Source organism: Pungitius pungitius, chromosome 1 (genome assembly GCF_949316345.1).
Source record: "Pungitius pungitius chromosome 1, fPunPun2.1, whole genome shotgun sequence".
Classification (NCBI taxonomy): Eukaryota; Metazoa; Chordata; class Actinopteri; order Perciformes; family Gasterosteidae; genus Pungitius; species Pungitius pungitius.
Window position 1 is genome coordinate 5,203,484 of NC_084900.1, and position 26,098 is coordinate 5,229,581.

At 51.1% G+C, this 26,098-nt stretch overlaps 5 protein-coding genes across 13 annotated transcripts in view; 2 read left to right on the forward strand and 3 right to left on the reverse strand.

Moving 5' to 3' along the window:
- acap1 (ArfGAP with coiled-coil, ankyrin repeat and PH domains 1) overlaps window positions 1–4,556 on the forward strand; it is a 9,205-nt gene extending 4,649 nt beyond the window's left edge. Inside the window, exons 2-11 of the mRNA XM_062566330.1 lie at window positions 2–199; window positions 292–361; window positions 470–564; window positions 1,242–1,435; window positions 1,534–1,578; window positions 1,663–1,835; window positions 2,005–2,114; window positions 2,533–2,643; window positions 2,742–2,803; window positions 4,066–4,556. Of these exons, the coding sequence (XP_062422314.1) occupies window positions 2–199; window positions 292–361; window positions 470–564; window positions 1,242–1,435; window positions 1,534–1,578; window positions 1,663–1,835; window positions 2,005–2,114; window positions 2,533–2,643; window positions 2,742–2,803; window positions 4,066–4,163 (1,156 nt within the window). The 3' untranslated portion in view covers window positions 4,164–4,556. The remainder of the gene's footprint in view (window position 1; window positions 200–291; window positions 362–469; window positions 565–1,241; window positions 1,436–1,533; window positions 1,579–1,662; window positions 1,836–2,004; window positions 2,115–2,532; window positions 2,644–2,741; window positions 2,804–4,065) is intronic.
- A 199-nt stretch (window positions 4,557–4,755) lies between these two features.
- slc16a13 (solute carrier family 16 member 13) lies at window positions 4,756–8,910 on the reverse strand. Of its 2 annotated transcripts, XM_062560856.1 has the most exons (7): window positions 8,687–8,910; window positions 8,478–8,570; window positions 7,175–7,455; window positions 6,819–6,962; window positions 6,462–6,718; window positions 5,807–6,338; window positions 4,756–5,521 (listed from the first exon to the last, which is right to left on the reverse strand). In XM_062560856.1, exons 3-7 carry the CDS (start codon window positions 7,440–7,442, stop codon window positions 5,271–5,273), a joined length of 1,452 nt encoding a protein of 483 aa, XP_062416840.1. In that variant the 5' UTR covers window positions 7,443–7,455; window positions 8,478–8,570; window positions 8,687–8,910; the 3' UTR covers window positions 4,756–5,270. The 2 variants fall into 2 exon arrangements, with proteins under 2 accessions (XP_062416840.1, XP_037334739.2); XM_037478842.2 differs by having other exon boundaries at window positions 8,478–8,910.
- A 661-nt stretch (window positions 8,911–9,571) lies between these two features.
- On the reverse strand, window positions 9,572–13,238 carry bcl6b (BCL6B transcription repressor). Of its 2 annotated transcripts, none has more exons than XM_037481152.2 (12): window positions 13,183–13,238; window positions 12,983–13,060; window positions 12,668–12,885; window positions 12,317–12,556; window positions 12,054–12,188; window positions 11,722–11,911; window positions 11,434–11,633; window positions 11,239–11,339; window positions 11,004–11,141; window positions 10,772–10,902; window positions 10,519–10,656; window positions 9,572–10,429 (listed from the first exon to the last, which is right to left on the reverse strand). In XM_037481152.2, exons 3-12 carry the CDS (start codon window positions 12,868–12,870, stop codon window positions 10,289–10,291), a joined length of 1,617 nt encoding a protein of 538 aa, XP_037337049.2. In that variant the 5' UTR covers window positions 12,871–12,885; window positions 12,983–13,060; window positions 13,183–13,238; the 3' UTR covers window positions 9,572–10,288. The 2 variants fall into 2 exon arrangements, with proteins under 2 accessions (XP_037337049.2, XP_037337048.2); XM_037481151.2 differs by having other exon boundaries at window positions 11,722–11,914.
- A 3,209-nt stretch (window positions 13,239–16,447) lies between these two features.
- On the forward strand, window positions 16,448–23,440 carry trip6 (thyroid hormone receptor interactor 6). Of its 7 annotated transcripts, none has more exons than XR_005120776.2 (12): window positions 16,448–16,512; window positions 17,008–17,054; window positions 18,984–19,224; window positions 19,392–19,495; window positions 19,598–19,711; window positions 19,812–20,408; window positions 20,627–20,723; window positions 20,853–21,022; window positions 21,116–21,294; window positions 21,397–21,517; window positions 21,658–21,845; window positions 22,167–23,440. XR_005120776.2 is itself a non-coding variant. In XM_062560861.1 (12 exons), the coding sequence occupies exons 3-12, from the start codon at window positions 18,993–18,995 to the stop codon at window positions 22,184–22,186; spliced, it is 1,812 nt and encodes a 603-aa protein (XP_062416845.1). In that variant the 5' UTR covers window positions 16,448–16,512; window positions 17,008–17,054; window positions 18,984–18,992; the 3' UTR covers window positions 22,187–23,440. The 7 variants fall into 7 exon arrangements, 6 of the variants coding, with proteins under 6 accessions (XP_062416845.1, XP_037334934.2, XP_062416842.1 ...); XM_062560861.1 differs by having other exon boundaries at window positions 21,126–21,294; XM_037479037.2 differs by having other exon boundaries at window positions 21,658–23,440.
- Window positions 23,441–23,512: 72 nt separating this feature from the next.
- On the reverse strand, window positions 23,513–24,501 carry sst5 (somatostatin 5). The gene is made up of 2 exons (XM_037479042.2): window positions 24,319–24,501; window positions 23,513–24,040 (listed from the first exon to the last, which is right to left on the reverse strand). Exons 1-2 carry the CDS (start codon window positions 24,424–24,426, stop codon window positions 23,849–23,851), a joined length of 300 nt encoding a protein of 99 aa, XP_037334939.2. The 5' UTR covers window positions 24,427–24,501; the 3' UTR covers window positions 23,513–23,848.
- Between the last annotated feature and the right edge of the window lie 1,597 nt (window positions 24,502–26,098).

The following is a 26,098-nucleotide window of genomic DNA, read 5'->3' on the forward strand; positions in this document are numbered from 1 at the left end:
GCTCGGTGTCGGCGAACAATTTTGGAGGCGGCGGAGGGGGAGGAGGAGGGGATCAGGAGAACAAGGGCTGCAAGGCCCTGGAGGAGGTGCAGGCCATCCCGGGGAACAGGCAGTGCTGCGACTGCGGCGAGCCGGGTCCCGACTGGGCCTCCATCAACCTGGGCATCACGCTCTGCATCGTCTGCTCGGGAATACACCGGTGCGCACGGAGTAGCACACACACACACACACATTCACACTGCTCCACACACTCGAACCCGCAGCTTAAAATTGGTTTCCTCGACTTAACAGGAGCCTGGGGGTCCATTTCTCCAAAGTACGCTCCCTCACTCTGGACTCCTGGGAGCCAGAGCTCATCAAGGTAACGCTACACAACCTGATTATTGCCTATTTTTTAACGAATCACTAAGAAACTAAACTCCATACAAACTAGCACCCAGTGTAAAGTATTGCAATGTTCCTCCTTCAGCTGATGTGTGAGCTGGGAAACACGGTAATCAACCGGATCTACGAGGCCCGGATCGACGAGATCACCATCAAGAAGCCCCACCCCTCCAGTCCCAGGTACTCGGTTCACCCTTCACAGGCCGCCCGGGCCGGTTCGTACCCCAAAGGGGTTCGGGTTTCAGCAGTGGGGGAGGGGGGGGGCGTTTTCAGAGCTCGACCCGCTCTGCGTCTCCTCCTGCTGTCATTTGCCAGTCATTGCATGAGGTAAATCGACGATGAAGACAACGCGCACGTCTCTCGGAGGGTTTCAGTGCGTCACACAAAGCTCTCCGTGGATTTCCGGATAAATATATCTGTGGCTCTCTGACTCCTTTTAGACCTATTTTTTGACTTCCTGTTTTCCTCTTTGTTGTCTCGCCGCAGACGGGAAGTTCCACAGGTACCCGAAGCACATGATTAACGCTGTGACTAAAGTGTCCCCCCGAAGCCGGCTGTTTGGCTGCATGCTTCCTGCAGCATGAGCTTTCAGTCTGGTTCCTGTCTGGGCTTCTGCTATTGGATTCCATGCATTTATTTTCTGCTTCTATTTGGTGCATAACTAGCAGAGAGAAAAGGATTCAATAGACTATGATTCAATGACTGAATAGCAGAAAAATGAGACTTTTTAAAAGTGAAAACGGGTAAAAACAGCAACATGGAGGCCTGCACGCCTCCTTTGTTTGTGTTGCTGTGAGAGAGAAGACGGCCACCCTTCGGTTTTCATTCCTTCCCCAATCCTCCTTTCCTCCCCTCAGAGGAGACAAGGAGTCGTGGATCCGGTCGAAGTACGTCGAGAAGAAGTTCATCCAAAAGCTGCCCGAGACGGGCAGAACCGCCCTGGTGAGGCGGTCCAGCGCCAGGAGGAACCCGATCGACCCGCAGGAACGGCCCGCCCTGCGGCCGCCGCTCAAGCCCAAGCCGAACCGAGCCACTCTGCCTCGGCTCACGGGTAAGCACCCGGGAGGGGGGGTGAAGGGGGGGGGGAGTAGAAGCTGATAACGGTCAGCTGACTAACCAGTAATCACGTCTCTCTGTGTGTTTCCTCAGGGCTGAGCCCCAGTGACCTTCTCCAAAAGAACAACACACACACAGGTGAGATAAAGATTGCACGCTGACGCGTCTGACCTGCATTAACCCCCCCCCCCCCCCCCCCCCCCCTCACCCTGCTCTCCTCAGATACAGAGGAGGAGGAGGACCTGAGTGGACTTCACCCGGGGGCCTTGCTGTACCGCTCGGCGGCCCTGCAGAACTTCCCCGTCATGGCCGACGCTCTGGCCCACGGAGCCAGCGTCAACTGGGTCAACGCGGCCGAGGGGTCCAGCACGCCGCTGATCCAGGCGGTCTCAGCGGTGAGCCGAGGGGGCTATAACCCTTGACCTCTCCTCTTGTAGTGCTTTGTAGTGCTTTTCACGCTTTCGGACCACGTGGCGGCGGGGAGATGTTTCAGAGCGGCTCATGGCATCAAAAAAATAAATAAAAATACACGAGCAAACGAGCAGCTTCCTGTTTCCCGGGCAGAATGCGCTGGCAGCCTGCGAGTTCCTGCTGCAGAACGGCGCCAACGTCAACCAGGCCGACAGCAGCGGGAGGGGGCCGCTCCACCACGCCACCATCCTGGGTCACACCGGGTAGGTTCCATTTCCTGGAAAGCAAATCCCCCCCCCCAAACAAAAAAAACAGCATGTTATATAGGAAGAAGAAGAAGAAGAAATCGCCGCACAAAGGAAGTGGCGAATGAAATTACAGAAGGATCTAGCGCAAATGTAGCGGCGCTGTCGTCGGATGTCTCATTGAAAGTCTTTCTCTTTAAAGTACGTTCAAGAATAACGTTAGAAAGAGAACTTTCGTTCCAAGAACTACAAAGAGCCGCAGGTACTTCATTCGGGAACAGGGTGAGGAAGTAAGAGTCCACTTTTTGCCCTCACTTGTCTGCGTTTCCTCTTCCTCGACAACCGCAACGATGAGGGCTAACGTGTCCAAAGATTGCAACGACGCCGTCCTCGCCGTAACATTTCGCACTTTTTCAAATCCCTTCCCTGTCCGCAGGCTCGTTTGCCTCTTCTTGAAGCGAGGAGCGGACTACAACGCCAAAGACAAGAGCCAGAAGGACCCCATCACCATCGCCGTGGACACGGCCAACGCTGACATCGTCACTTTGTGAGTAAAACAGACAATATTATGTGGAAAAAAAAACCCCGGTTGAACTGCATCAGCTGCTCTCACCGTGCCCTCCTCTCCTTTTTTTTTTTTTTTAGGCTGCGGATCGCCAAAATGAACAAGGAGATGCGTGAGATGGACGGAGCGTTTGGCCAATCAGGTCAATCGGGGGGGCCGGGGTCCGGGGGTTTATTGAGTGGGACACGAGCAGGGCGGGCCCACACCAGGAAGGGCCTCCAGGCTCTTAAGAACCAGATAAGTGGATGGGCCCTGGGGGGCCACAATGATTAGGCCAGTTTTTTTTTTAAATATTTTTTTATCTGTGAGCTGAAAGGAAAGAAGCAGCAGCAGCAATGCGGGGTACGAGAGTATGAAGGCAGAGTCTGGAGGTCACGAGGGAGAAAAGTTCACACTGCACTTTGAGCTAAAAACTGCACTTTGAAACCCACTCAATCTCTGGATAGCGAGTCAGTACACGGGGCCACATGTGGGCGTTCCCGATGTTGTGTAACTGAGTTGTGTGTGTATGTTCATATACGATAGACTTATGTGAAGCCTATTTTTATCTATATTTGGGATCTTTTTTTAATATATATAGATTCTGTACAGTGTTCTGACTTCATCAGATTGTTTTTGTGTCCACTGGCTGCGTCGTGTTTTTCAGTCCAGTTTCGTAAGCTAAATTCAACGTCAGGTTTTGTTCCTAAAGGACGGTTTTCATCCCGCTATTCTGTGAATAGTGACGCTTTTTTAGTATTTATCAGAATTTAAAAGAGGTCAACGCTGCAGCTCTTGAGCTGAAGGTCAACCGTTTGGTTTTGTTTGCAGTTTGTCTGTCATTCGACTGCTTTTCAAGCTGCAAAGTCCATTCTTTCACGACTGTCCCTTCTTTGTTTGCTATTTAAAGCTTTTATTTTCTCGTGCAAACTGCACTCAATCCCGGTTGCACTCGTGAAGGAATGGAAACATGGCGCTTTTTTGTCTGCTTGAAAAAAAACAACAAAAAAAAACAAACTGCTGGTCAGTATCTGACCTGCTTTGTCACTGTGTGTCTTTGTTGTGTGCACTCACGCGCCTTTTTGCCCTCTGCCCGCTGAGATGTCCAGTGTGTCCACCTACTGCGAGAGTACGAGGTAAAGTGCACGTGCATGCCCCTGATGTGTGTGTTCATGTGTTCGTCTGCATGCCTCTTTTGGGCCTTTTTTTTTTCCCTCTCCCTTCCCTACAGGGCTTAGGACTCTTAAATGTGTTCAGGGAGTAGTGGAATTACAGCCTTTGCAGCAGATTTTGATGATGTTAGGATTCAAACGCAGCTCCGTCCGAACATTTTGATGTCAAGGAATGGCTTTTCATTGTTAAAGCTCTTAATAGTGTCATAACGTGTCATTTTAAAGTTTGTGTCTTTTTGTTCTATTTCTGCAGGGGATGATACCTACCACGACATCTTCAGAGACTTTTCCCACATGGCCTCGAACAACCCGGAGAAGCTGAAACGCCGCAGTGCAGACCCCAAAACTTAACGGGCCTCCGCCTCGTGTCCTACTTGCACACTGTCAAACACACACACACACACACACACACACACACGTTTGGTCATAGCTCAGCTGTTGTTGACCTCGGAGGGGATAAGCGCTGCTTTGTGTGAACGCCGCGGCAGCTTTTTGAGACCAGCAGGAGGTGTCTTAATGTGCAGAAGATTCCTTTCCTGTGGTGAATCTGTTTGGGATTTTTTTTTTTTTCTTTTCATGAACTAAAAAGGGCAGTGTTGTTTGCACATCATTGTTACAGAGATTAAGTTGACTCCTCCGTAAGATTGTAATGTACACAAACCTTTACATGCGATAGTGTTATTTTAGACTGTGAGGTACTTAAGATTTGTATCACGATCAAATAAACTGTAATACAAAAACCTACATGCAAGCGTGTCAAGGCTCATGGCTTTGTGTGCAGTGTGTTTGCTGACCTGAGTGCACGTCTCCAGCAGAGGGCGCCATCGTTTCATCACAAGCGTGTAGAAGCAATGGAAAGACCTCCATGGTGTGTTTAAAGCATCTCACATGAACACAAAACGAGTGGCGTGTTTGAGTGGTAATTTACTTTAGTTCACACATCTTTTGCATGTTTTTTTTTTTTTTTTTGCCCGGTGATCAGTTGTTCTCTGTCCGGCAAACCTGGCATTAAAGCTAAATATCTCACTTATAGACACGGTTTTTGGTTTACAAAAAAGTGCAAAGTGCTTATGCAGACAAGCCTGGTGTGTTCTTGACATTCTGCAACACAATACATCAACTGATGGCCAAAGTCCTGAGGAGGAAAGTGTTTCTGGAGACTGCTGGCACTCATTTGCTCACAGGAGGTGCGCAGTTAATCATTAAGACATTCACTAGGGACGAGTCCCGCTTCATTACCCGAGGCTCGGTGCTGCAGAGGTGCTTTCTTTACAAATCATCTTGTCACGTGCAGCGTGTACCTGAAAGTTACTTGGAGATGCACAAACAAAGTGTCGGTCTTGTTTTCAAAGCGAGCTCCCTTCGTCTTTGGGTCTGAATCTGCAAGCGATCGGAAACCGCCGACATCGCCGCACGGAAGGCCGTCAACGGGGGCTTCAAGATGCACATTCCTTCGGATTACCCGATACTTCCCCCCGACTCCCCTGCGGTCGGCGTCGGAAAAAGCGAGCCGCGCGCCCGCTCGGCCTCCGGGGGGGGCAAACCCACGCCCTCGCGACTTGTGGGCGAAGGTCTCCGAGGGGGCGCCGGCGGCTCTTTGCAGGAGAAGTAGCGCGGCAGAGTGGTCAGCGTCAGCGAGCCGAGGACGAGGAACCCGCCCGACACCGCGAAGGAGGCCAAGTAGTCGCCCGTGACGTCCTTGAGCAACCCTGGAGACAGAAAGTTGCATTAGAAATACGAAAAAATCCAAGAACCAAATAAAACCAATGATAACTTTTGCCCTAGTATCAAGAATTTAATCATTTAGCAGAAGTGACCTCGTTCTGGGTCACTGCGACACAAGCTTTTAAAAAAAGGGGTCAGTTCTAGTAAGCTATAACAAGATCACTGTGCTTTAGACATTACATCATTACATCAAATCTCACTCCTGTTATTAAACCATCTCCTTGATTTTATCTACATATAAAGTCGGGGGGACCGACTGCGAGCCTCACCCGACAGAGGCGCCCCCAGCAGCCCGGCGCCGCTCTCGATGAGCTGCAGCAGCCCGAGGGCCCCCATCACGCGCGGCGCGCCGGCCACCATCGGCACCACCGCGAACACCAGCGAGGTCAGCGCCCCGGAGCAGAAGCCGTACAAGAGGCCGACCGCCGTGAGCGCCGCGTAGGAGCCCGACAGCGAGCTCACGGGCAGCAGCGCCACGAACGCCCCCGCCAGCGCCGTCCACAGGGTCAGCAGGTGGACCGGCCGGAAGTGACCCAGGTCGGCGAACCAGCCCGACGCCACGCGGCCCAAAATGTCCGCGGCGCCGGCCGCCGACATGACGAAGGCGGCCTGGTACTCGGAGAAGCCGGCCTGGCGGCTGTGGGCCACCAGGTGGAAGTAAGGCACGAAGTAGCCGACGTTGAGGAGCGTGACGGCCAGCGTGTAGGTGACGTACGGCCGCTCCGTCAGCAGCGGCAGCTCCAGGTAGGAGGAGACGCGCCGCAGCGCCGCGGCCAGCCGGGGGCCCCGCTCCGGATCCGCCTGTGTGTGACGGGGGGGGAGGAGCTTCATCCTCATCGTCTTCACTTCTTTTGCACGCGGGCCCAATGTTGTTTTTTTTGGATTTTTTTCCTAAAAACGTATACTGAAAAACGACATGAGTACCTTCGCCGCGGCCTCGGAGCGCCGCCGCGGGCGGATGAGGGCCCCGCAGGGCACGATGTTGAGGCTGAGGGCGCCGAGGATCAGGAGGGCCCCCCGCCAGGCGTACGTCTCCACCAGCAGCTGGAAGAGCGGGTTGAAAGCGAAGGAGGACAGGCCGATGCTGGAGAAGCCCACGCCCAGCACCAGGGCGCGCCGGCGGGTGAAGTGAGCCATGACCGTGGCCACCATGGGGGTGAAGACCAGCCCCCAGCCCAGACCTAAGCGGGACGGGAGGGGGGTAATCACAGTTCACTAAGGAAACAAAAGACAACCGGCTCCAAAAAGGAATCAGGGGGGGGAAAGGTCGCCTTGGGTTACCGGAGATGAGGCCCATGGTGAGGTAGAGGTGAACCAGACACGTGGCCTGCGAGGCGAGCATGAGGCCGAGTCCAGCGAGGCACCCCCCCGCCATCACCACCACGCGGGCCTCGTACGCGTTGCAGAGGGCCGCGCCAAGCGGACCTGCGAAAACACACACACACACACACGCGGGAACGTCACCTATTGGTTTGAGCAACGGATGGGATGAATTTGTAAATGAGTGACCCACCGGGCTCGTTAAAGAGTTAATAAGTTACAGCCCCCACCCTTCTCCGACAAACATCTCTAAAATGCCTCAAACCCCCCCCCCCCCCCCTTCAATGAATCACCGGCCCTTCTTTCGTTAGACTCACTGAAGAACTGCTGCGCCGCCAGGCCCGTGGACGAGATCCACGAGATGGCCTGGGCGCTCTCCTCGAAGTACTGGACGAACTCCACGAAGAAGATGCCCAGGCTGCGCATGAGGCCGAACACGAGGCTTGTGCTGACGAACATGGCGCCGACCAGCACCCATCCCCAGCCCCCCTCCGGGGACTCGTCCTCGTCCTCCTCCTCGTCCTCGTCCTCGTCCTCGTCCTCCTCATCGCGCCGTCCCTTCGCTCTGGGCTGCACGTTGGTCATGTCTCAGAAGCACCTGGAGGGGAAGGGAGGAGCAGGTTGAACGAGAAAGAGGGGGGGGGGGAGAGGTTGTCAAATGCACATAATGATTGACTCCCGTTCCCGAGCCAATGGATTCCCTCGCTTGTGCCAAATGTCGATGCCAAAATGAGCAGGTTGGTTAACAAGCCGGCCTTCATTTGAGAACCAGATATAGGTGAGAGGTGAGCTCAAGGGTTCATGGAAACGTTGCATATTCAATAGTTGAAGAAAGAGAAAGCCTTTTAAAAATCAAGCTCCACTCCGACAGTCTGCAGAGGGGACAAGATCAGAGGGGGTGTGAGTGAGATTGGGTCTCAACAGGGGGGGGGGGGGGGGGGGGGGTCAGGTGGTCGGTCCTGGGTGAAGTGACAAAAGTATTATTGAAAGTTTGGATTTTCTGCTTCGGCGGCTTAATTCTGAGATTTGAGCCAAAGCAACCTGTCGATCCTCCCCAAACATGTTGCCTTTGCAGGAATTACAAGAATTTGCACGCTCTTAAATCAATGTGCAGTGATGTAGACTCCAAGAAGTACACCGCATTAGGAAGAAGCAAAAGCTGCAGGTCAGTGAAAGGTTTCGCACTAGGATCGGGCGACATTTAAATCAACAATTTAGTTAAGTTAAAACATGAATTAAAACATGAATTGATTGCAGGAGGAGGTGTGTATAAACACACAGGTGTGTGTTTACACACAAATAACCAGGTACAGGTACAGGAACGCGGCAGTGAACGTGTCCTCTCCAATCTTTAACGTTACCAGTACGCCTCACATTGCGCATGCGCACCGGCACCACACACACCGCTCATGTCACCGTCACAGTACGGTACCGTCTCCGAGGTTTCTCCCCGACCGGCGCTAACAACGTGCTACGAGTGACGTAATGATGACGTTTAGAGACATGTCCTGCTAACCTGCAAGACGTCTGGGACATCAAATTAAATGTCAACGTCCGTCCGGTGACGTTAATATTCAAATAAATAAGTTATCGCGTGCGGACAAATGCTCCGGTGCTCACCTTCCCGTCGGTCACGAGCGGCACCTGGTCCACGGCAGAGTGACGGCCCTTTATGTCACGTCCACGTGCCGCCGCCGGAAAGTTCAACAGCCACTGAACACGGGGACGGAGCGTTAAAGGTGCGCATGCGCAGTCCGCCCATCGGGCATATTTATGCCATAAAGCCTGGATGATATCTCAGGTCTGTGTCAAGCCCGTAATCACCTCACCTGTAGTTGTATTTATTAGTCCTTCTGTTTAAAAAGAACAGTATGTCCTGATGGATGAAAGCATTTAAAAGTAATTTAATGTCAAGTTGACTTAACCCCCCCCTCCAAAATCCCCCCTTCCTTAAACTTCAAAGGCCCCAGGTAAAAATGGTCTGATCTTTGTGTGACATATCGCTGTCTCCCTTTCAGTCTACAAACTACATCTGTAAATGTTTTCCTCCCCTCTGATAAACTTTGTGACTTTAGTGAACTCACCGCCTTTGACAGGATGCCATTGGCCACAAATGAAGGGGGGGGGGGGGGGGGTCTGGGTGCAAAAAAACTCAGTGGAGTTGAGGGCCGAAGGTTGGAAAGTCCCGTCAGACTTCCAACGTTTGTCTGCTGAGCGCGAACAATAAGCCCCAGCTAGCCACAACTCATCAGGGGGGGGGGGGGGGCAGGAAGCATGGACGGCAGAGGGAGGGAGAGTTCAGCGGGAGGCTGCCCCCCCCCCCCACCCTATTCACACACACACACACACACGTGTGCTGTCGGCTGGTGAGTGTACGAGCGCCCGGCGTTAGGAAGCTGGGAGGAAACAGGTGCCCCTGGCTTCATTGTTTCCACAAAAGCAACCAAAAAAGGGAAGAAAACAAAAGAAAAATATGAAAAATGGCGGGACAAATGTGACTGGACAGACGGCCCGTGATTCACGGGCAGAACGAGTGCGTTAGCGAGAGGAAGGAAGTCCGGGGAAGAGAGAGAGGCTGCAGTGGCAGGGAGTCAAAGGGTTTACACTTCTGAAAGAGCCCAAAGCATATGCACTTTGTGAGCCATCTTTTTATAAATCATATACGGTCTATATGCCAATTGTATATATTAAATGAGACACCGAAACACCAAAACTCCAATTCATATAAAATGATTTAATTTAGATTGTACAAAACCATCTTTGTCCAGCAAATAAACTCATACACACAGATGCACAACTGTAATATTACTAATACTCATCTAATTGCATACAGTCATCTTAATCTAAATTTGTCATGGCATAAAACACTATGTCATTTAACTTCTATACTGACTACAATCAGTGTGAAAAGACTTAAGTCCTCGGACTATAAAGGCAGACATCACTGCATACTTTGTTTGCAGGCCCCAGGCCTCAAGGTGAAGAATAAACATTAAATATACACATTTAAGAAGAATATTTCCAGCCTTAAAACACATGTTTTTCAATTGAATGTATCTTCAGAAAACTCCCACATTCACCAAACCTTTTCCTTCATAAGACCTGCTTCATCTTTCGTTCAAACTATTCACACTTTTCTCAGAACTCATCCCAACATCTCTTTCCACGTCTTCTTTCCCTTTTTTTCACATCCCTTCACAAACCTTCAAAAAAAACACTTTTCTTCAACAATCTCCATCTCAGAAAAGCCGCCCCGGGGATTGATCAGACATCGATCGATGATTAAGCTCATCCAGAAACTCTCTTTCCAAATAGAACCGATTCTCTCATTTATAATAATTCACCACACCTTTTTTTTTTTTCTCCATTTTCTGACCATTACGATTCGGTCATAGTTCTGATGGACGGGTCCAGAGGTCAGACGCCAACCTTCAGCAGGCCTGCAGAATCGTCTGGTAGGGCTCGGTCAGGACCTTGTAGCGGACTTTGGTGTTGGTGACGGCCCCGTGCTTTTGCCGCAGGTGAAGACGCAGCTGGCTCTTGTGGCGGAAGTGTACGTCGCACTTCTCACACTGGGGGGCGGGGGGGGGGGAAGCAAGAGGTCAGCAGATGAAACGGTAACGTTTCTTGTGAAAGTTGCAAAAAATAAAAATGGACTCACGGTGTACGGCTTCTCTCCGGTGTGAATGCGCAGATGGCTCTTCAGGGTCTGCAGGTGGCGGAAGCGGGTGCCGCAGGTGTGGCAGGGGTACGGTTTCTCCCCCGTGTGGATCAGAACGTGGGCCCTCAGATGGGCGACCTAACAACAGCGGCGACCGAGATGTGGTCAGTGTCTCCTCCTTCTAACCGGACCCACTTCATCTCAGTGCTCTCCAAACACCCCCCCGTTTCGCGCGCTTTTCCGGGACCCTCACCTGGACGAATCGCGAGCCGCAGGTGTCGCAGCGGTAGGGCTTCTCTCCCGAGTGGATGCGAGAGTGAGTCTTCAGGTTGGCCGGCCGGTTGAACTGGGCGCCGCACACGTTGCAGCGGTACGGCTTCTCACCTGCCCGGGGTGGGGGGGGGCGACAACGAAAGAGGTCGGTGTCAGGCGGTTGGTTTTAAATGAGCAAAGAGAACGGGAAAGACGCAGGTTAAAGGCCTCACCCGAGCAGACGCTTTTGGTTCCTTGAATGTTGCCGGAGTAGCAGTAGGGCACGTAGCGGTTCTCGCGCTTGATTGCGCGTCGGGCGGCCTCCAGATCGGCGGCGGGGCGCAGGTTTGGGCAAACGGCGCGCGGTGAGACTGAGGAGGTGGACCAAAGATGTACACGTGAACACGTTTGAACACTTTGTAGGCGCGAGGCGCTTTAAGGTGTTACGAGAGAAGGTTTGGCTTCTACCTGTCCCCTGGTTGTGAGGCACCGTTGGGTGATCCGCGGAGGGGGGTGGCCCGAGGGGAGGGGCTCGGCCAGAACCCTCGTAGCAGGAGGCCTGCCCCTGTCTGATAACGAAGGGGTTCATTGTTTTGTGAATACTTCATTGCTTTTCCTCCCTCATCCCATCACCTTGATTTCTGAAGGAGTCAGCGTGCTCACCTATCAATCTGACCAGGCACTTCTCCAGGCCACGCCTCCGTTGCGCTGGGCGTGGAACCCAAACAGGGCGACGAGGGGCTTTGAGCCTCCTCCATCTCCTCTTCCTTCACGGCGGTGGCTGCGCAGAGAGGGTTGAGGACGATGTACTTGTATTTCTTCCAATTGCAGGCCTTTGGGTCCGGCGATGCTTTGGCATCACTCTGGGGAAATAAACAAAATCCATGCAGCCAGTTAAGTTTCACTTTTGTCGGTTTCATGGACCACCGCCGCCACCTGCTTTCAACCCACCACTAGGTTTTTGTTGCAGGTGTTGGACTGTGCCGGGGAGTTTGGCTGGCAGCTGGAGCGGGCGGGGCTGTCCGGAGACGCAGTCGGGCTGCCCGCGAGGGGCACCTCGGGCTCTTTCAGCTCTCTGGACCCGTGCCGGCTGGTCGGGAAAGCCCCTTGCGTGAGAAAGCCCCCGACGTCCGCCGGGACCCTGCTGGGAGAAACAACAAGGAAGTGCCGCCGCGATGAGCTAACCCCCTACCGTCGACAGACAAAGGGCCACAAAGCGCCGTAGCTGCATTGGTGACAATTTGTCAACCAAAAACAAATAAAGAGGCGCTAAATTTGCCTACTTTGTTGCCACTGCTGTTGGGAGTAAACTCTGGGCTCCTGGATTGGGCAGGTCACCTCCATTGGGGGCCACAGAGGCTACAGACACACTGGAGTCCAGCTCCGGTTGAGGATGCCTTGCACTCATTTTCTCCCTGCTGAAAAAAAAAAAAGATTTTCCTTTGTTAGTCGCCTTCCATACTGCTTATACTTAGAGGGTCGCGGGGGCGGGACATCCCAGCTAAGTCCCTCCCATCTGTCCCCCGGCTCCTGGCATGCCCCTCACCAGTGCAGCTGCAGGAAATCCCGGCAGGTGTCGACCACGTGGTCCATCTGCAGGTAGCTCGCCACGGTGAGCACCCCGGGGGCGGTGCTCGGTGTCAGCGGGAGGCGCGAGGTGTACATGAAGTCCAGCAGCAGGGAGACGCTGGACGGGTCCAAGGTGTCGGGGAGGGACACGGTCATGAGCTGCTCCCCGCGTCCCTGAAGCAGCACCCGGCGCGTGTACAGCGTGTAGAAGAATCCGCTGGGATTGAAGGTCAAAAGTTACGAGTCAATGAAGAAGAGAAGAAATGACATGCACAGGTTTGTGAGAAACCTCCGCAGAGGGACTATTTTGTGCGGGTGCCATGCCAACCTGCAGGCCACGAGCACAGCACAGTGCGCCCGCAGATGTACGTCGCCGACGACCAGGGTGGCGTCCGTCAGGATGTCGCGGTGCCGCAGCTCGTTCAGGTTCAGCAGCACGTCGTCGGAGTGACGCGTGAACTCCTTCACGTAGCCCTCCGCCGGGGCAGAAGACCTCATCTCCTGCGCACCTTTGACCCCCAGTCCTTCCATCGTGCTCGCGTGGATCTGTGGAGAAGCACCCGGGCCCACGCTCATCATTTTAATCCGTCATTTTATCTTTTTTTTTTTTTTGTATTATTCGAGATTATTTGAAATGACCTACCTATGCGTAAGTGGTCAAATAGATGGACTGGAGTGTCCCAGACACGTCTATTAGGTGAGACCAGCTCCCTACTCGTACCTGCACGAGGAAAACAGAAACATCCACTCTGTGATATGAATACTTGAGCTTTAGTATTTACATTATTGGAGGCATCAAAGGTGTTGCAAGTAGATATTACAAATATGTCTTCATCAACTCACCCCGACCAGCAGGGACGAGAACTGACGTGCGCCGCGTCGACGTCAAAACCCCCTCCCCCCCCCCCCCCCCTTATCCCCGGGCTCAGTGTCCAGTCTACGATCAAAAAAGGCCGAGCAGGGACCGACCCTCCGTCTCCACTGGCTCTGAGCGGCGCTGTGAGGGGAGGCTGGAGGGGGGCAGTGCTTTTATAACGTCGTGCAGGAAGCCCCCCCCCCCCAGTGCAACCAGGGCTGCTTGTTTCCTCCTTCCTCAATGGCCCACGCGCCCACTGGAAGCCACGCAGGAAAAAACGACCAGCAGCCTGGTCCCCGCTCTCCTTCCCACACCACCCCCCCCGCCCCCCGCCCCCCCTCCCCGGACCACAAGTATTTTTAGTGGCCTATTAGTTTTTCTAAACCCCCGTAGCTCCAAGCAAAGTAATGGCAGGAAAGCGCAGTGGCGGTTTTTTTTGCCACGTTAAGAAAATAAACAGGAGCACCATTGGGGAGTGGCGGCGTACGTGCCTGGCTATCCAGGGGTAAGCCATCAGCCCCCCCAGCCCCCCCGGGCCCCGGCCCCCCTCCCAACACACCAACGCTTTCCTCCCCACTTCACCCCTCAGAGGAAGCTGTCTGAGAGGAAGCTGGAAGACCAACTTATTGTTGAGTAAACAGGCTGTGCCCTACTTGTCGAGATCCTATCTCACCGAGGGGACTTTTTCACTCACAATTTTGTCAGTCCCCGAGAATTCCTCGTGTCGGGGTGGATAGCAAGCCATCGCTGAGTCGTTCACATAACTGGGGCCTTAGTAAGTTCTCCACAACAGTGTCCGGAAGCTTTTGGCATGCTGCCTGAGAGCAGAGGACCACAGAAGGAAGGAAGCGAGACCAAACTGGTCGTTTTAGATGGGAGACACCTTCTCCTGGTGGTGAAAAATAACCTTTACTCCGCCCCGACGGAGAGAAATGCAGCAGACAGATGTGCAGGAACTGTCCTCCACACACACACACACACACACACACACACACACACACACACACACACACACACTTCTAAATGTTTCCTGCAAAGCTGCTCAGGGACATGGATGAAAACGCCCGTGCAGGACATCCGTCAATAATAAAGCAAGCATTGGAAAAGGGAGGAGGAGGAATAAAGAGATGGAAGGGTAACACGGGAGTGTGGATGGGGATGGGGGGGGGGGGGCTCATCGATTATGAATATCAACCAAAAAAAAGGAGGAAAGAGAAAAGTCACCTCAGCAGAGAACCAGGACAGTTCATTGAGACGCCGCCAAAAGTGAACCATGTGAACCTGTGTTTCCTTCACATCAAAGTATTGAACAGGGGGGAGATATTGAAGGAGGAGGAGAGGTTGGAAGGGTTAAAGATGAGGGCAGCCTGCACATGAAGCAAGGATTGAAGCACGTGGACCTTTGTATCCTTATTGTCTCGGATATGTTTGAGTAGTTTGCTTTGTCACCAAAGCCAAATATCAAATGCTGTAATGAAAGCGCACAAAGTGTCTGGTTGATGATATTTTAGAGCAAGGAGACACATTAATTACCGTTCACTAGATTTGGCATTGAGGGAAAAAAAAATCTTATGAACAACCTTCATGAGAAGCCAAGTGTCAAATGTGAAATAATCCAACAGCATTACCATATTTGGATACGGATCCACTGAAAAATCGGAATCTGAAGTAAAGATTGCAGAGAGGGAGGGGCCGTACGAGTTGTGCGCGTGTCCTTGTGCTTTTATTTGTTTGGATGGAGGTGCGATCGGTTGTGTGCTTGGCAAAAGAAAAAACCCACAATCAAGAAAACAGGTCTGGGCTACTTCCAGGCATTGTGAGAGGAACGGATGGTGGGCGGATGAGGGGAATATGGAGAGAGGGGGAGGGGTGGGGGAGGGGGTGGGGGGTGAGGGGGGGGCTGAGGAAAAGTGAGAACATTACCAAACAGGTTCACCAATAGGCGGAAGCCATTGAGTCCATCCCGTTGGCACGGCTTGGCGACTCTCACAGCGACTTCCCCCCCGCCCCCCCCGCGTTTACCCTCAGCAGCACCGTCACATTGTAAGAACTTTCTGCAAGTCTTTAATGAACAACAAACTTCTATGAGATTTCCTGCAGGAAATGATACATTTCAACGTCTGTTTAACCGCTGTCGGCCCTTGTCAAACAGAACAAAGGTGTGGGGGGTTGGGGGGGAGTGGGGATTCTCCCGTCTCTTGTGGTTTCCTGGTGGCCTGGACAGAACCGTATTGTTTTTCTGATAATGCGCGGACCCGAGTCCATTCCTTGACTTCAAACCCCCCACCCCCCACCCCCCGGGCCGCTGCCCAACCGATGCCGATGGCTCCAACAGCAATGACAGAACCGCCCTCTTCCTGCGACTGACTGCAGAGCACGGTGGACGTATAAGGAGCACAGGAGCAAAGTCCCCCCCCCGGAAATTGGAGCGGGAGGAAGCGGGGAGCATCCCAGGGAGCAGCCTCTCACGCATTGGAAGAGATAGACACGGAAAAAATAAATAACATTGTTATAAAACCCCCTCCTTTGAAGAGGGGCCTTGGGGAAGGCAGTGGGCCCCCAACATGGTGCTGGGTGGAGTGGGGGGAAGAAGAAGAAGAAGAGGGAGGGGGGGGGGGGGGGGACAGTTGAGCCAAATCTCATGAACCACAAAATATCAAAGCAAACTCCTTTGACCTCTATCTTCACTACTGCTTTTACTGCTTCCACTGCGTATGGAGAGAAAACATTCACGAACAATTAACTATTTATAATATAATATATAGAATTAATATATAAAAATGTGTTTTCCCATTAATGTGTTTTTTTAGAAAATACGTTTCTATCTCTATCCAATGTGCTTTCCTTTTGTCTTCTAATTGTACGCATACATACTCGTATACATATGTACATGCATATAGAAATATGTACATGTATATTTATTTACATGTCATTTAGCTATTTCTGATCTGGATCTGATGCCACGAACTTACATGAACCCATTTATTTAGCTGATGTTTGTCTATTTCCATCATTTGGTAAACCTTTTATTTTTTACTCCAACATAAAATTCAGCTCCGAAAAACTTTTTTTATATAGTTTATTTTCCTTAAATGGCCATATGTGATCATGGGTACGTTTTCAAGCAGTTACTTAATAAGATAGCATTAATAGTAGGCCTATACATGAGATTTACTTTTATTTTCCGTAAATCCATGTGACCATCCGCCCCCCTCCAGCCCCCAACCCCCACCCCGCCGTTACGTCACGCATCGGGAATGCGCTGAGGAGCCGCCGCCGCCGCTGCTGCTGCTGAAGGCCTCGCGACCCGTCACGAAGTAGGTTACCGAGAGACGGACATGTCGGGCGGGCTTTCACCGACCTGTGGGTGTTCACGCGCGTCGTGCAACCGTGGGGGCTCGTTTCGGGGCAGTGGGTGGGGTGGGGGTATGTATTTCATTGTCTCCTCCTCGGTTGTTGGAAGTTAGCCCCGGAGGCGAGGCACGAGCCGTGCTCGAGTTGAAAAACAGGGATGGCAAACAAGTAGACACCCCCCCCCAACGCACGCACGCACACACACACACACGCACACATGTGATTAAAGTTAATCGTCGACCGTTAACTATCGCTTAGGGGGGGGGTCGTTGTGCTGCACGTGACGCAGGAAGGACGGAATTGGGACGAGCGACCGAGCTGTTCGTCTCGTCTCGGTACCGTCGGTCGTCTGCACCGACCCGAGTTTCCGTTACTACCGCGTTTCAAAACAACAACAACAACAACACCACCAACATGTCGCCATTGTTTTACAGTTCTACATTGTTCCTGTTTTTCAGATGCGACTGAAGGGAAGAGGAGAGCCGCTGTAGAGGAACCGTGAAAGGTAAGAGATGCTAACGCGATGCTAATGTTGCTGGGATACAGTTTCTCATCCACATTTACTGAGGCGTAAATCCGGTTGTCTTGGCGTTATTTTGTCTCAGCTGAGCAACGCACCACGCTACATTACGCTACATTACGCTACATAGTTTCAAATATATTTAGTTAAGCGGAGCGTCTAGCCTTCAAAATAAAAGAGGAGAATGTGTTAGCGAATGGTTGTGCATAGTTGACTAAGAAGAATGAGCAAAAGGGCATAGCGTGCATTCAATTATCACTTTGTACCATTTACATCAGTTCCCCTTGCTTTATTTTTAAAACATTTTTCTTGTGCTCAAGGGACGGCACTTTATTTTGAATTTATTTTAAAACCACCGGATGTCTGTTTATTCCGACGCACTCACTGTCCTACACTTGACATTTTATGAACTGAACTTCTTCTTGATAATAGGTGGACACATGCACACTCTTTGTTAAGGTTAAATTAGATTCTAATAAAGTACTCACTATTGACATTGATACACATAAAACAGTTAACATTAATTTCCTGGCCCACACAGCCAGCCTCGGATTTGACTGTGTGCTCATCTGGATTCATACGCTTGAATCAAGTCAATGATGGAAGCGCTGGTCACTCTTTCTTTCCATGTGGTCAATGTGTCATGCCAGTCAAGTCCAGGCGGACCTCTCATGCTTTTAATTGCAACTATAACAACCCAGTGGATAGAAACTACACCTAACAACAAATTAAAAGCCTTCAATGTCACTCGATTGACAAAGTAAACTGCCCCCTGTACATTTACATCATGTTCTCATCCATCATTATAATCTTCTTACGGGGATTTAGGACTCTGACATCACCCTCGTTCAATCGGTGTGACGGGGCTGTTAAATTCTGCCCTGTGACCATGTTGTTTTGGCTCGTGCTCGCCGTCCCTTCGGGCGTTGTCAATCACGCAGGGCCTCTTCAACAAAAGGAAGCAACAGCACAGTATTTTTGTGCAATCCTAATTGACGATTAAACTGCATCTTTTTTGCTTCATTAACTCTATATAAAATGTGATGCCAGATGTCCACCAGAGGTAACCAGGGCACAAAGGGATACTGGAAACTTGCCAGACTGACCCCCAGTGGTATTCATTTTACAAAGATATGGTGTTAATTCCTTCTTTCTTTTTTTTTTTTTTAAACTACCCTGTTTAGCTAAGCTCTTGGCTTGCTATCTCTTTTTGGACGTCGGGGTCCTAATGAAGGTCTTGCGGTGCGAGTCGGCCCCTTTGTCGGCTCGGCAGGGAGCTGCAGCGTTGTTATTTATCCCACAGAGAATACACAATATATTGTTATGAGCCAGGTGTTCACGTACGTACCCGCCGATTATCATTGCACAACATTTCCCGTCCCGTCCTGTTTTTTTTTTTTTGTCCCTGCCTCATTTGGAAATAAATGATAGCAGAGTGTAAACACCCCAAATACAATAACCATTGTGACAAGGCGAGGGTAGCGACCACAGATCTGCACCTGCTTGTGCGTCTGTGCAGGAGGTTTGTGTGTTGGAGAGCTTCTGCGAGAGGGTTTGTCTCACTCAGCAAAAACGCACATTTGCACGTTTTTTTTAGAGCCGACGTGCTGGAAATCCCCGAGGCCCGATGTGAATGGCCGCTCTTTTCCTGCGCCTCAAAACAAACCCTATTGTTCTGTCCGTGAGTGTGAAGCGTCCCTTAGCTTCCGTTGGTCACAAGTGAAAAAGAAATTCGCATATCGGGCACAGCTGTGCTCAAGGTAAAATGTGGGATAGAAGATGGGAAATCGTGCATACTCGCTCACTGGATATTTTTCTAAAGTCAACATGCACAGTGAAGTCACGTCACAACACAAAACCGCATTGATGGGACAACAAGAGGGCGATGTTTTCCCTTCTTCTCTTTGATCTCAGAAGCCTGCCATGTCCGGTCCCACCTGGCTTCCACCGAGGACTCTGGATAGCCCCGAGCGAGCCGCCCCCCAGATGTCTCACTCTGCAGGGTCAGCGATCTACCGAGCCCCCAACAAGAAAGGGACGCCCGACTTCCGGCCAAAATATGGCCCCTATGACCAGAACGGAGGAGGAGGAGCAGGTGGGGGTGGAGGAGGTGGGGGTGGGATGGCCAACAGGTACATGGCTACCGGACCCACGGGTAAGAATACCAAGAGTCATCTCCTTAAGGCACTTCATTTGATTCAAATGAGTCAATCATAGCATCACTTGATTTACTTCATACTCTATAATGGTGTATTTTCATTAGTTCCTTTTAGAAAGCCCTCAATGTGCAATGTGTGCCCTCTGACCTCATCTACCCTCAAGGTGGGCCCATTCATCACTCGTCTAGCGACCACTATTACCCCCCTCCCCACGGCCCCAAAGAAGACCGCACCTGGAGCCCTCACATGGACAGTTACGAGCTGATGGTGGGTTCATTTTCTTTTTTCTTTTTAACAACAGCTCTCCTGTTGATTTAAAAAAAAACAAAGTGACTCCATTTTTGCAACATCTTCTCCGTGTTTTGTCAGCACCGGGGCCCCGAAAAGCCAGCGAGCTACCACTCGAAAATCGACGCGGACATCGACTCCCTCACCAGCATGCTGGCCGACCTGGACAGCCGCCCGCAGGACCCCAGCGCACAAGTAGGACACGCCCCTTTGCCCGCACGCACATTCGCCTTAGCGCTTTTCCCCATCTCCGCCGAAAATGACCCCCGCGTGCCGTCTCCCGGCTCCCCCGCAGCTGTACGACAACGTGCCTTACAACCAGTACCTCTCGGGGGACCACTACAAGCCGGCGCACCAGGGCGCGGGCCCTCCCCAGGGTCGGCCGTCTATGGGCTACTCGCCTCACCCCCAGGGCCAGTACCACCCGGCCCCCCGCTACCCCGGCGAGCACCAGCCCCCTCAGTACTCCGCCTCCCACCAGCCGGACTACTACTCCTCCTCCTCCTCCTCCCCCTCCTCCTCCTCGAACCCCAAGCCCTACCCTCAGCCCGTCCCGGCCTCCTACACCACGGCCTCCACGCCCACCGGGCCCCGGTTCAGCGTCCAGGTGAAGACGGCGCAGCCCGTCACCTACTCGCAGACGGGGAGGCAGGCCGAGCAGGCCTACACGCCGCCCCCACCCCGCCAGCACGTGCCGCGGCCCCCTCCCCAGACGAGTCCGCAGGGCTGGTACCCGCCCCACCCCGGCTCGCAGGCTCAGGAGATGCACTCTGAGGCGGCGTACAAGGGAGGCGGCTCGGGGCCGGGGGGGAGACTCGTGCAGGTCCCGCAGTCCAAGAGGGGGGTGGAAGGTCACCAGACGGGGCCCAGTCCGGCCTATCAGCCCAGCAAGGTAGAGACGTGAAGGTCATATCTATTGTATATATTGTATGTGAGCATTAAGAAAAAAAACACACATTTTACATTCTTGGATGCTATGGCCAGCATCATAATTGGCTTTAGTAATTAAAGTAATAATCTGTCAATACTTAACTCCAAGTTTATTTGATGTCTATAATGAATAATTAAAGGAATGCCTCCTGATCGGTCTGCTTCTTCTTTTATACTCAGCAGGGGATCGCGAGCACCAGGCCCGAAGAAGAGCTGGATCGACTTACCAAGAAGTTGGTATACGATATGAACCACCCCCCCGTCGAGGACTATTTCGGTACGGCCCCGCGCTCGTTAACAGTCATGCCTTGTGACACACACACACACACACACACACACACACACTAAAAGTCTGCATTTGGGCGTTTTTTTTTTTTAAACAAACGCGCCTTGTGCGGACCTGCAGGCCGCTGTTCCCGGTGCGGCGACAACGTGGTCGGCGACGGCAGCGGCTGCATCGCCATGGAGCAGGTGTTCCACGTGGAATGCTTCACTTGCATCACCTGCCACGCGCGTCTCCGGGGGCAACCCTTCTACGCCCTCGACAAGAAGAGCTACTGCGAGAGCTGCTACATTGTAAGCATGGAGCACATGGGTCCCGCCTCTCATTCACCGGGGGGTTCTCCTGGCTTATTGCGACCTCTGTTCCCCCCCCCCCCGTCTGCCAAGGGTACGTTAGAGCGCTGTTCAAAGTGCTCCAAGCCCATCCTGGACCGTATCCTGCGGGCCATGGGGAAGGCCTACCACCCTCGCTGTTTCACCTGCGTGGTTTGCAACTGCTGCCTGGACGGCGTGCCCTTCACCGTGGACGCCACCTCTCAGATACACTGCATCGACGACTTCCACAGGTGGGAAGACGCTGCGTGGACACGGTGTGTTTTCGTCAAGGCGTGAATGTTCGGGGGGTTTAAACTCTCGCGTTTCTCTCGGCGCCTCTTTCCTCCCGACAGGAAGTACGCGCCTCGCTGCTCGGTGTGCGGCGAGCCCATCATGCCGGAGCAGGGCCAGGAGGAGACGGTGCGGATCGTGGCCCTGGACCGCAGCTTTCACGTCAACTGTTACATCTGTGAGGTGGGTCGCCTGTTCATTTTAACGTTTGGTTCGCTTCATTCTCGCTGTTAAACTTTGGGATTACCCGAAACCCCCTTTTTGTCCCCACGGTGACGCAGCGGTCGGTTTTAAAAGTTTCCCCCCCCCCCTGCGTCCCTCAGGAATGCGGCCTCCTGCTGTCCTCGGAGGGCGAGGGTCGAGGCTGCTACCCGCTGGACGGCCACATCTTGTGCAAGAACTGCAGCGCCTGCCGCATCCAGGACCTCTCGGCCAAGATCTCCACCGACTGCTAACGCTCCGCTCGCCACCCGAGGGCGGGACGTGGCCCCCCCCCGCCTTGACCCGCCAGGTGCTCTTCTTTTTTCGTTTTATTCTTTCCTTTTTAATTCTTTTGCTGCCCCCATGGCTACGACATAAACTCCGCTACAGCGCCCTCTGTTGGTCTCCGGCTGTGTTTCTGCTTGCGGAGGAACGTTTCCTGCGTCTCCTCCACCTTTTTTCATTCAGACGTCCTTCCACGTTTGTTAGTTCAGTATTAAGTATGACGCGTGACGCGTGGCCCGACCTGCAGGCAGCTCGGGCTCCACTTCACATTTTGTCGGTACTGCTCAACTTTTAGCGCGCACGTTACAGACTTGGTTCCAATTATTTTTCTTTTTTTTTTTTCCAGAGCAGCAGCTTAAAGGATGATAACGCTCGTCTAAACTGTCTTAACTATGGAACCCGGAGATTTGTCGAACGTCGGTTTCCAAACTGCCTCAAAACGAGCATATTAAAAGCACATCATACAACAACTGTGACTGTACACAACCGGCTGGTTTGGTTCGACAACGAAACGGGCCCCAACCGTACTGTTCTGGAAGAGATGTTGCCTTTGGTGCGGTGACTCTTTTCGTAGCCTCATAGCGTGAGAAATGTAGAAGACAAGGATTGTGTTGTTAACCCTACAAACTAGCTGGTTTTTTTTTTGCTGTTTTTCCTCAGCTTTTATTAAATCCCGTTATAGAACAAATCTCTCATTCTTAACGAATACAAATAAATGATCACCCACGATAACACTTTTGAATGTTTCTGAAACATGTTCTTTTGCTTGATGCTTGACTGTTACATTGAAGATGATGGTGCAATGAAGTCAAATGCAATTTTAGTTTATTTTTGATGTGGATGTTTGTGTGAAGACGTGCGTCGCACCGAGGAAACGTGGAGCTTCGCCTCTTTTCAGTTAAAGTCGTATTTTGGTAAATGGATTCACTTTACAAATGTCAAAAAAAATAATTGTGGATATAGATGAGATGTATTTTTTTTTGTTGCCACAAACACACTTGATGGTGATTTTTGGAACACAACTCTTCACTTGCGCGTTAGATTTGTTTTGTCGGGCTCACCCTTGCACTCGTGTGGGCCGAGTCGTTGTCCCGTCACAATTTGGACCTTCTGTATTTGTTAAGGTTGTGTTGTTGTGTCTTTTTCCGTCCTCGTGTTGAATTTGTAAAGGTTTGGAACTTTTAAGAGCCTTGAATTCAGCTTTTTTTTGTTGTTTTTTTGGATGATGCTTAAACAGCTTTATTTATTTACCTGCGTTTATCATCACAGGCATCATTTCGTTCATGCAACAGTGTCACTGTGATTGTTGTGACACATTTGGCATTTCGGTCAATGCCAAATGTGTCACGCATCAAATCACATGTTTTCTTTCTACTCGATCACGTGTCATCTTTGCTGTGTGTTTGGTTTGAAATGCTGTGGATTGGAGCTTTAGATCAAAGCCTGCAGCTGACTCGTGTCCACCGATGACTTCACGCGGAGGAGAAGGGCCATTTTTTTTTTTACCGATAAACATCTTGTTAAATTACAAATTGCAGTTACATTAGCCTTGAACATGGGTACATTTGTCTTCCTAATACAGGTTGTAGTAACATACTTATTAAAATGTCATCAATTCAATTGTTTTGTCGTTTTTACACAAATGCAGTTCAAAACTCAATGGGTCACCCCAATGAAACAATTAGCATCAGAAATGTGGAATCGTTTTTTAATTTATTTTTTAAATTGAGACATAAGCATCAGAACATCTCAGACCTTCTAGCGTTTGATTCTAATGAATCTTACCAATATGTAGAAGTCCACAACATTTGCAGGAATGCAATTCAAAATAATCCCTTTTTAAGACACAAAAAGGAACCTGTTTAAACCAGAAAACGATGTATTTTAAACACTGTACCGTAAAACACAACTGTATCATTATTACAGTAGCCCCAAAACTGCTTGTTTGTCAACTGGCAATAATTGTTCCAACAAAATGAGCAAAAGCGGATGAATAAAGTACTTTTTTTGTGTGTTAATTCGTGTGTACTAACACGAGGTGAACGTCTTCCAGAAGAAGTTTCGGCAGCCGGCTTTCCGCTCTCTTTGGGTGAGGGGGAGATGTCGCCTCATCACCTCCTGCCTCCCCTCCTCTTCCTCCTCCGGCGCGAGGAGCGTCTCGTCTCCTCGCGCCGCCGCCAGCTCCGACACAAACTTCAGCAACATCGAGTACGCGAGATCCTGAAAGGACGACGGGGAAAAATAGGATGAACTTCAGATGTTAGATGCCACCAGGGCCGGGTCTAGGCAGGGGCAAGAGGGGGTCTGGCCCCCTCAAATAAATGTTGTGCCCCCTCAAACTAGGTGCTGGAGCACAATGTCCCCTCAAGATTTGTGGCTGCCCCCTCATACATGCCTGTCTAGACCCGGCCCTGGATGCCACCCTGTCCCTTTACAGAAATACTCAAATACTTTTAGAGCTAATTAAGAATAATTGAATGAATAAATGACCCGCTCACCCCGTTGTCCCCCGGGTCTCCTCTCAGCGTCGGCATGTCTCCGCGTGGAGCCCCGCTGACCTGCACCAGCAGCACCGAGGAGAACATGGCCACGAGGAGGACCTGCATCACCTTCACGGCTGCTCTTCAAAAAGAGGTTCGAAACACACGAGCCGACCGGTAGAGCTGAACGTTGTGTTTCCGTGCCAGAGGGACGCGCTAAATAAGCCCCTTAGTCTTCAAAACCCTCCTCATCCTCACGCCAACGAAAGGATGCGATTGGTGGAGGAGACTGGGAATTGTGTGTGTGTGTGTGTGTGTGTGACACTCTAATGACATCCTGTCGGTGAAGATTAGACACAGCGGCTTCGCGGGTGTCCACGCGCTCCGTGACGCCTGACGCGCGGCGCTTCGTTAATGACTCGAAGTGACTCAAATGTTAATGAGAGAGACTCTGCCTCTTCTTTTTTTTTTAATGCGAAGAATCGAAAAGGAGAAACTTCTAAATGTCAAGACTGTGAAGAAAGGAAGAAAAGAAAAAAAGTGAACCGCTCGACGGGAGCGTTTGCGCTCGAGAGGAGGAGGGCCGTCACGTGTCTCCTTGGAGAACATGCCAGTCGGGTCCAAGGGGGGGCTACAGGGCAGGTCACCGATCACTAAGGCTTCACCTCGTGTAACATGTTCACAGTGGCGGGGCGGGACGTCCAGCTGTGCTCCAGCGGTGGGAGATGACATCATGGAATCACGCCACCAATGCCTCCGCACCCGCGGCCTACATGGGACCAGGGTTAATTGACCATCACAAACAACTTTTAATACATTGATTTGTTATTCTTTAACAACTGAGTTGATGTTTTTTGAATGTTTAGAAAGATATCAAGGATTGGATTATTGCAGGGGCCGTGGTTGTGCTGATTATAAACACGCTGTAAACCATTGGGTCCTTTATTTACTGCAATGCATCATATTCTCGTTAGCTTTTGAAATGGAAGAAATTATCATAATAATAAAAATTGTAAATTCTGACGATGCATTGATATGGAAGGGGATTAACTTCTGAAAAAATAAGCAGTGACTTATCCTCAGGCTTATCCTTCAATATTTGCCTGTGAGGTGATTGCGAAGGAAAGTATTAAACTGCATGAAATAGTATTACAAAGACTTCAGGAATTTGTTGCCTATTCAACCATGGAGTATCTTGAAAGTAAGTCATGTTTAGTTTTACTCTTCATTTGCCTTGGAATTCGGATCTACTTTCATGTTGTACTTTATTTCAACTGTAGGCCAATGTGTTTTTCGGCTTTAGCTAAAAAAAAAAACACGTCTTGTGCGGGGTTTAATATCAATCAACACCTCGACCATGACAAACCTAATCACACCAAACCAACAGTGACACATTGAACACACTTGACCTTTAACAGCCACAGTGTATTTATGACGTCAGTTACACGGTTTGTCCACTGAGTGTCGCTGTAAGACTATTGCGTGCCAAAAGCTCCGAATCCCTCCACTAATATCACTGAGTTTCTGTCATTGGTCCAGTTCCGGCAGGTAAGACCTGTTCAGTGACGTAAAGCGCCAATTGTATCACAGTTGATATTTTGGGGAGCTCTGGAGGGGCCTTCGGGGCAATGACTGGAAATCCAGTGATTATATGATTTGTTTTTTTTTAAATTTCATTTATTAGCTGTTGACGTACAGACTTTTACATGTCAGGGGAAATATGTTCTATCCTGTCTGGGATACGGATGCTTGGAACATAGTGTGGAATAAGGTGTAGAGAATACAGATTGTCTTTGGC

What these genes read in the sequence shown, in the direction of transcription:
- slc16a13 (XM_062560856.1), bottom strand. Translation starts at nt 7,442, where the DNA reads ATGACCAACGTGCAGCCCAGAGCGAAGGGACGGCGCGATGAGGAGGAC. An exon ending in GGCGGCGCAGCAGTTCTTCA is followed by an intron (nt 6,963 to 7,174) that starts GTGAGTCTAACG and finishes GTGTTTTCGCAG; the next exon opens with GTCCGCTTGGCGCGGCCCTC. An exon ending in GCTGGGGGCGCCTCTGTCGG is followed by an intron (nt 5,522 to 5,806) that starts GTGAGGCTCGCA and finishes TTCTGTCTCCAG; the next exon opens with GGTTGCTCAAGGACGTCACG.
- sst5 (XM_037479042.2), bottom strand. Translation starts at nt 24,426, where the DNA reads ATGCAGGTCCTCCTCGTGGCCATGTTCTCCTCGGTGCTGCTGGTGCAG. An exon ending in GAGACCCGGGGGACAACGGG is followed by an intron (nt 24,041 to 24,318) that starts GTGAGCGGGTCA and finishes TCGTCCTTTCAG; the next exon opens with GATCTCGCGTACTCGATGTT.
- trip6 (XM_062560858.1), top strand. Translation starts at nt 18,993, where the DNA reads ATGTCCGGTCCCACCTGGCTTCCACCGAGGACTCTGGATAGCCCCGAG. An exon ending in CATGGCTACCGGACCCACGG is followed by an intron (nt 19,225 to 19,391) that starts GTAAGAATACCA and finishes TCTACCCTCAAG; the next exon opens with GTGGGCCCATTCATCACTCG. An exon ending in TGCATCGACGACTTCCACAG is followed by an intron (nt 21,295 to 21,396) that starts GTGGGAAGACGC and finishes TCCTCCCGACAG; the next exon opens with GAAGTACGCGCCTCGCTGCT.
- bcl6b (XM_037481151.2), bottom strand. Translation starts at nt 12,870, where the DNA reads ATGGAAGGACTGGGGGTCAAAGGTGCGCAGGAGATGAGGTCTTCTGCC. An exon ending in GCTGTGCTCGTGGCCTGCAG is followed by an intron (nt 12,557 to 12,667) that starts GTTGGCATGGCA and finishes CTTCAATCCCAG; the next exon opens with CGGATTCTTCTACACGCTGT. An exon ending in GCCTCACAACCAGGGGACAG is followed by an intron (nt 11,142 to 11,238) that starts GTAGAAGCCAAA and finishes CCACCTCCTCAG; the next exon opens with TCTCACCGCGCGCCGTTTGC.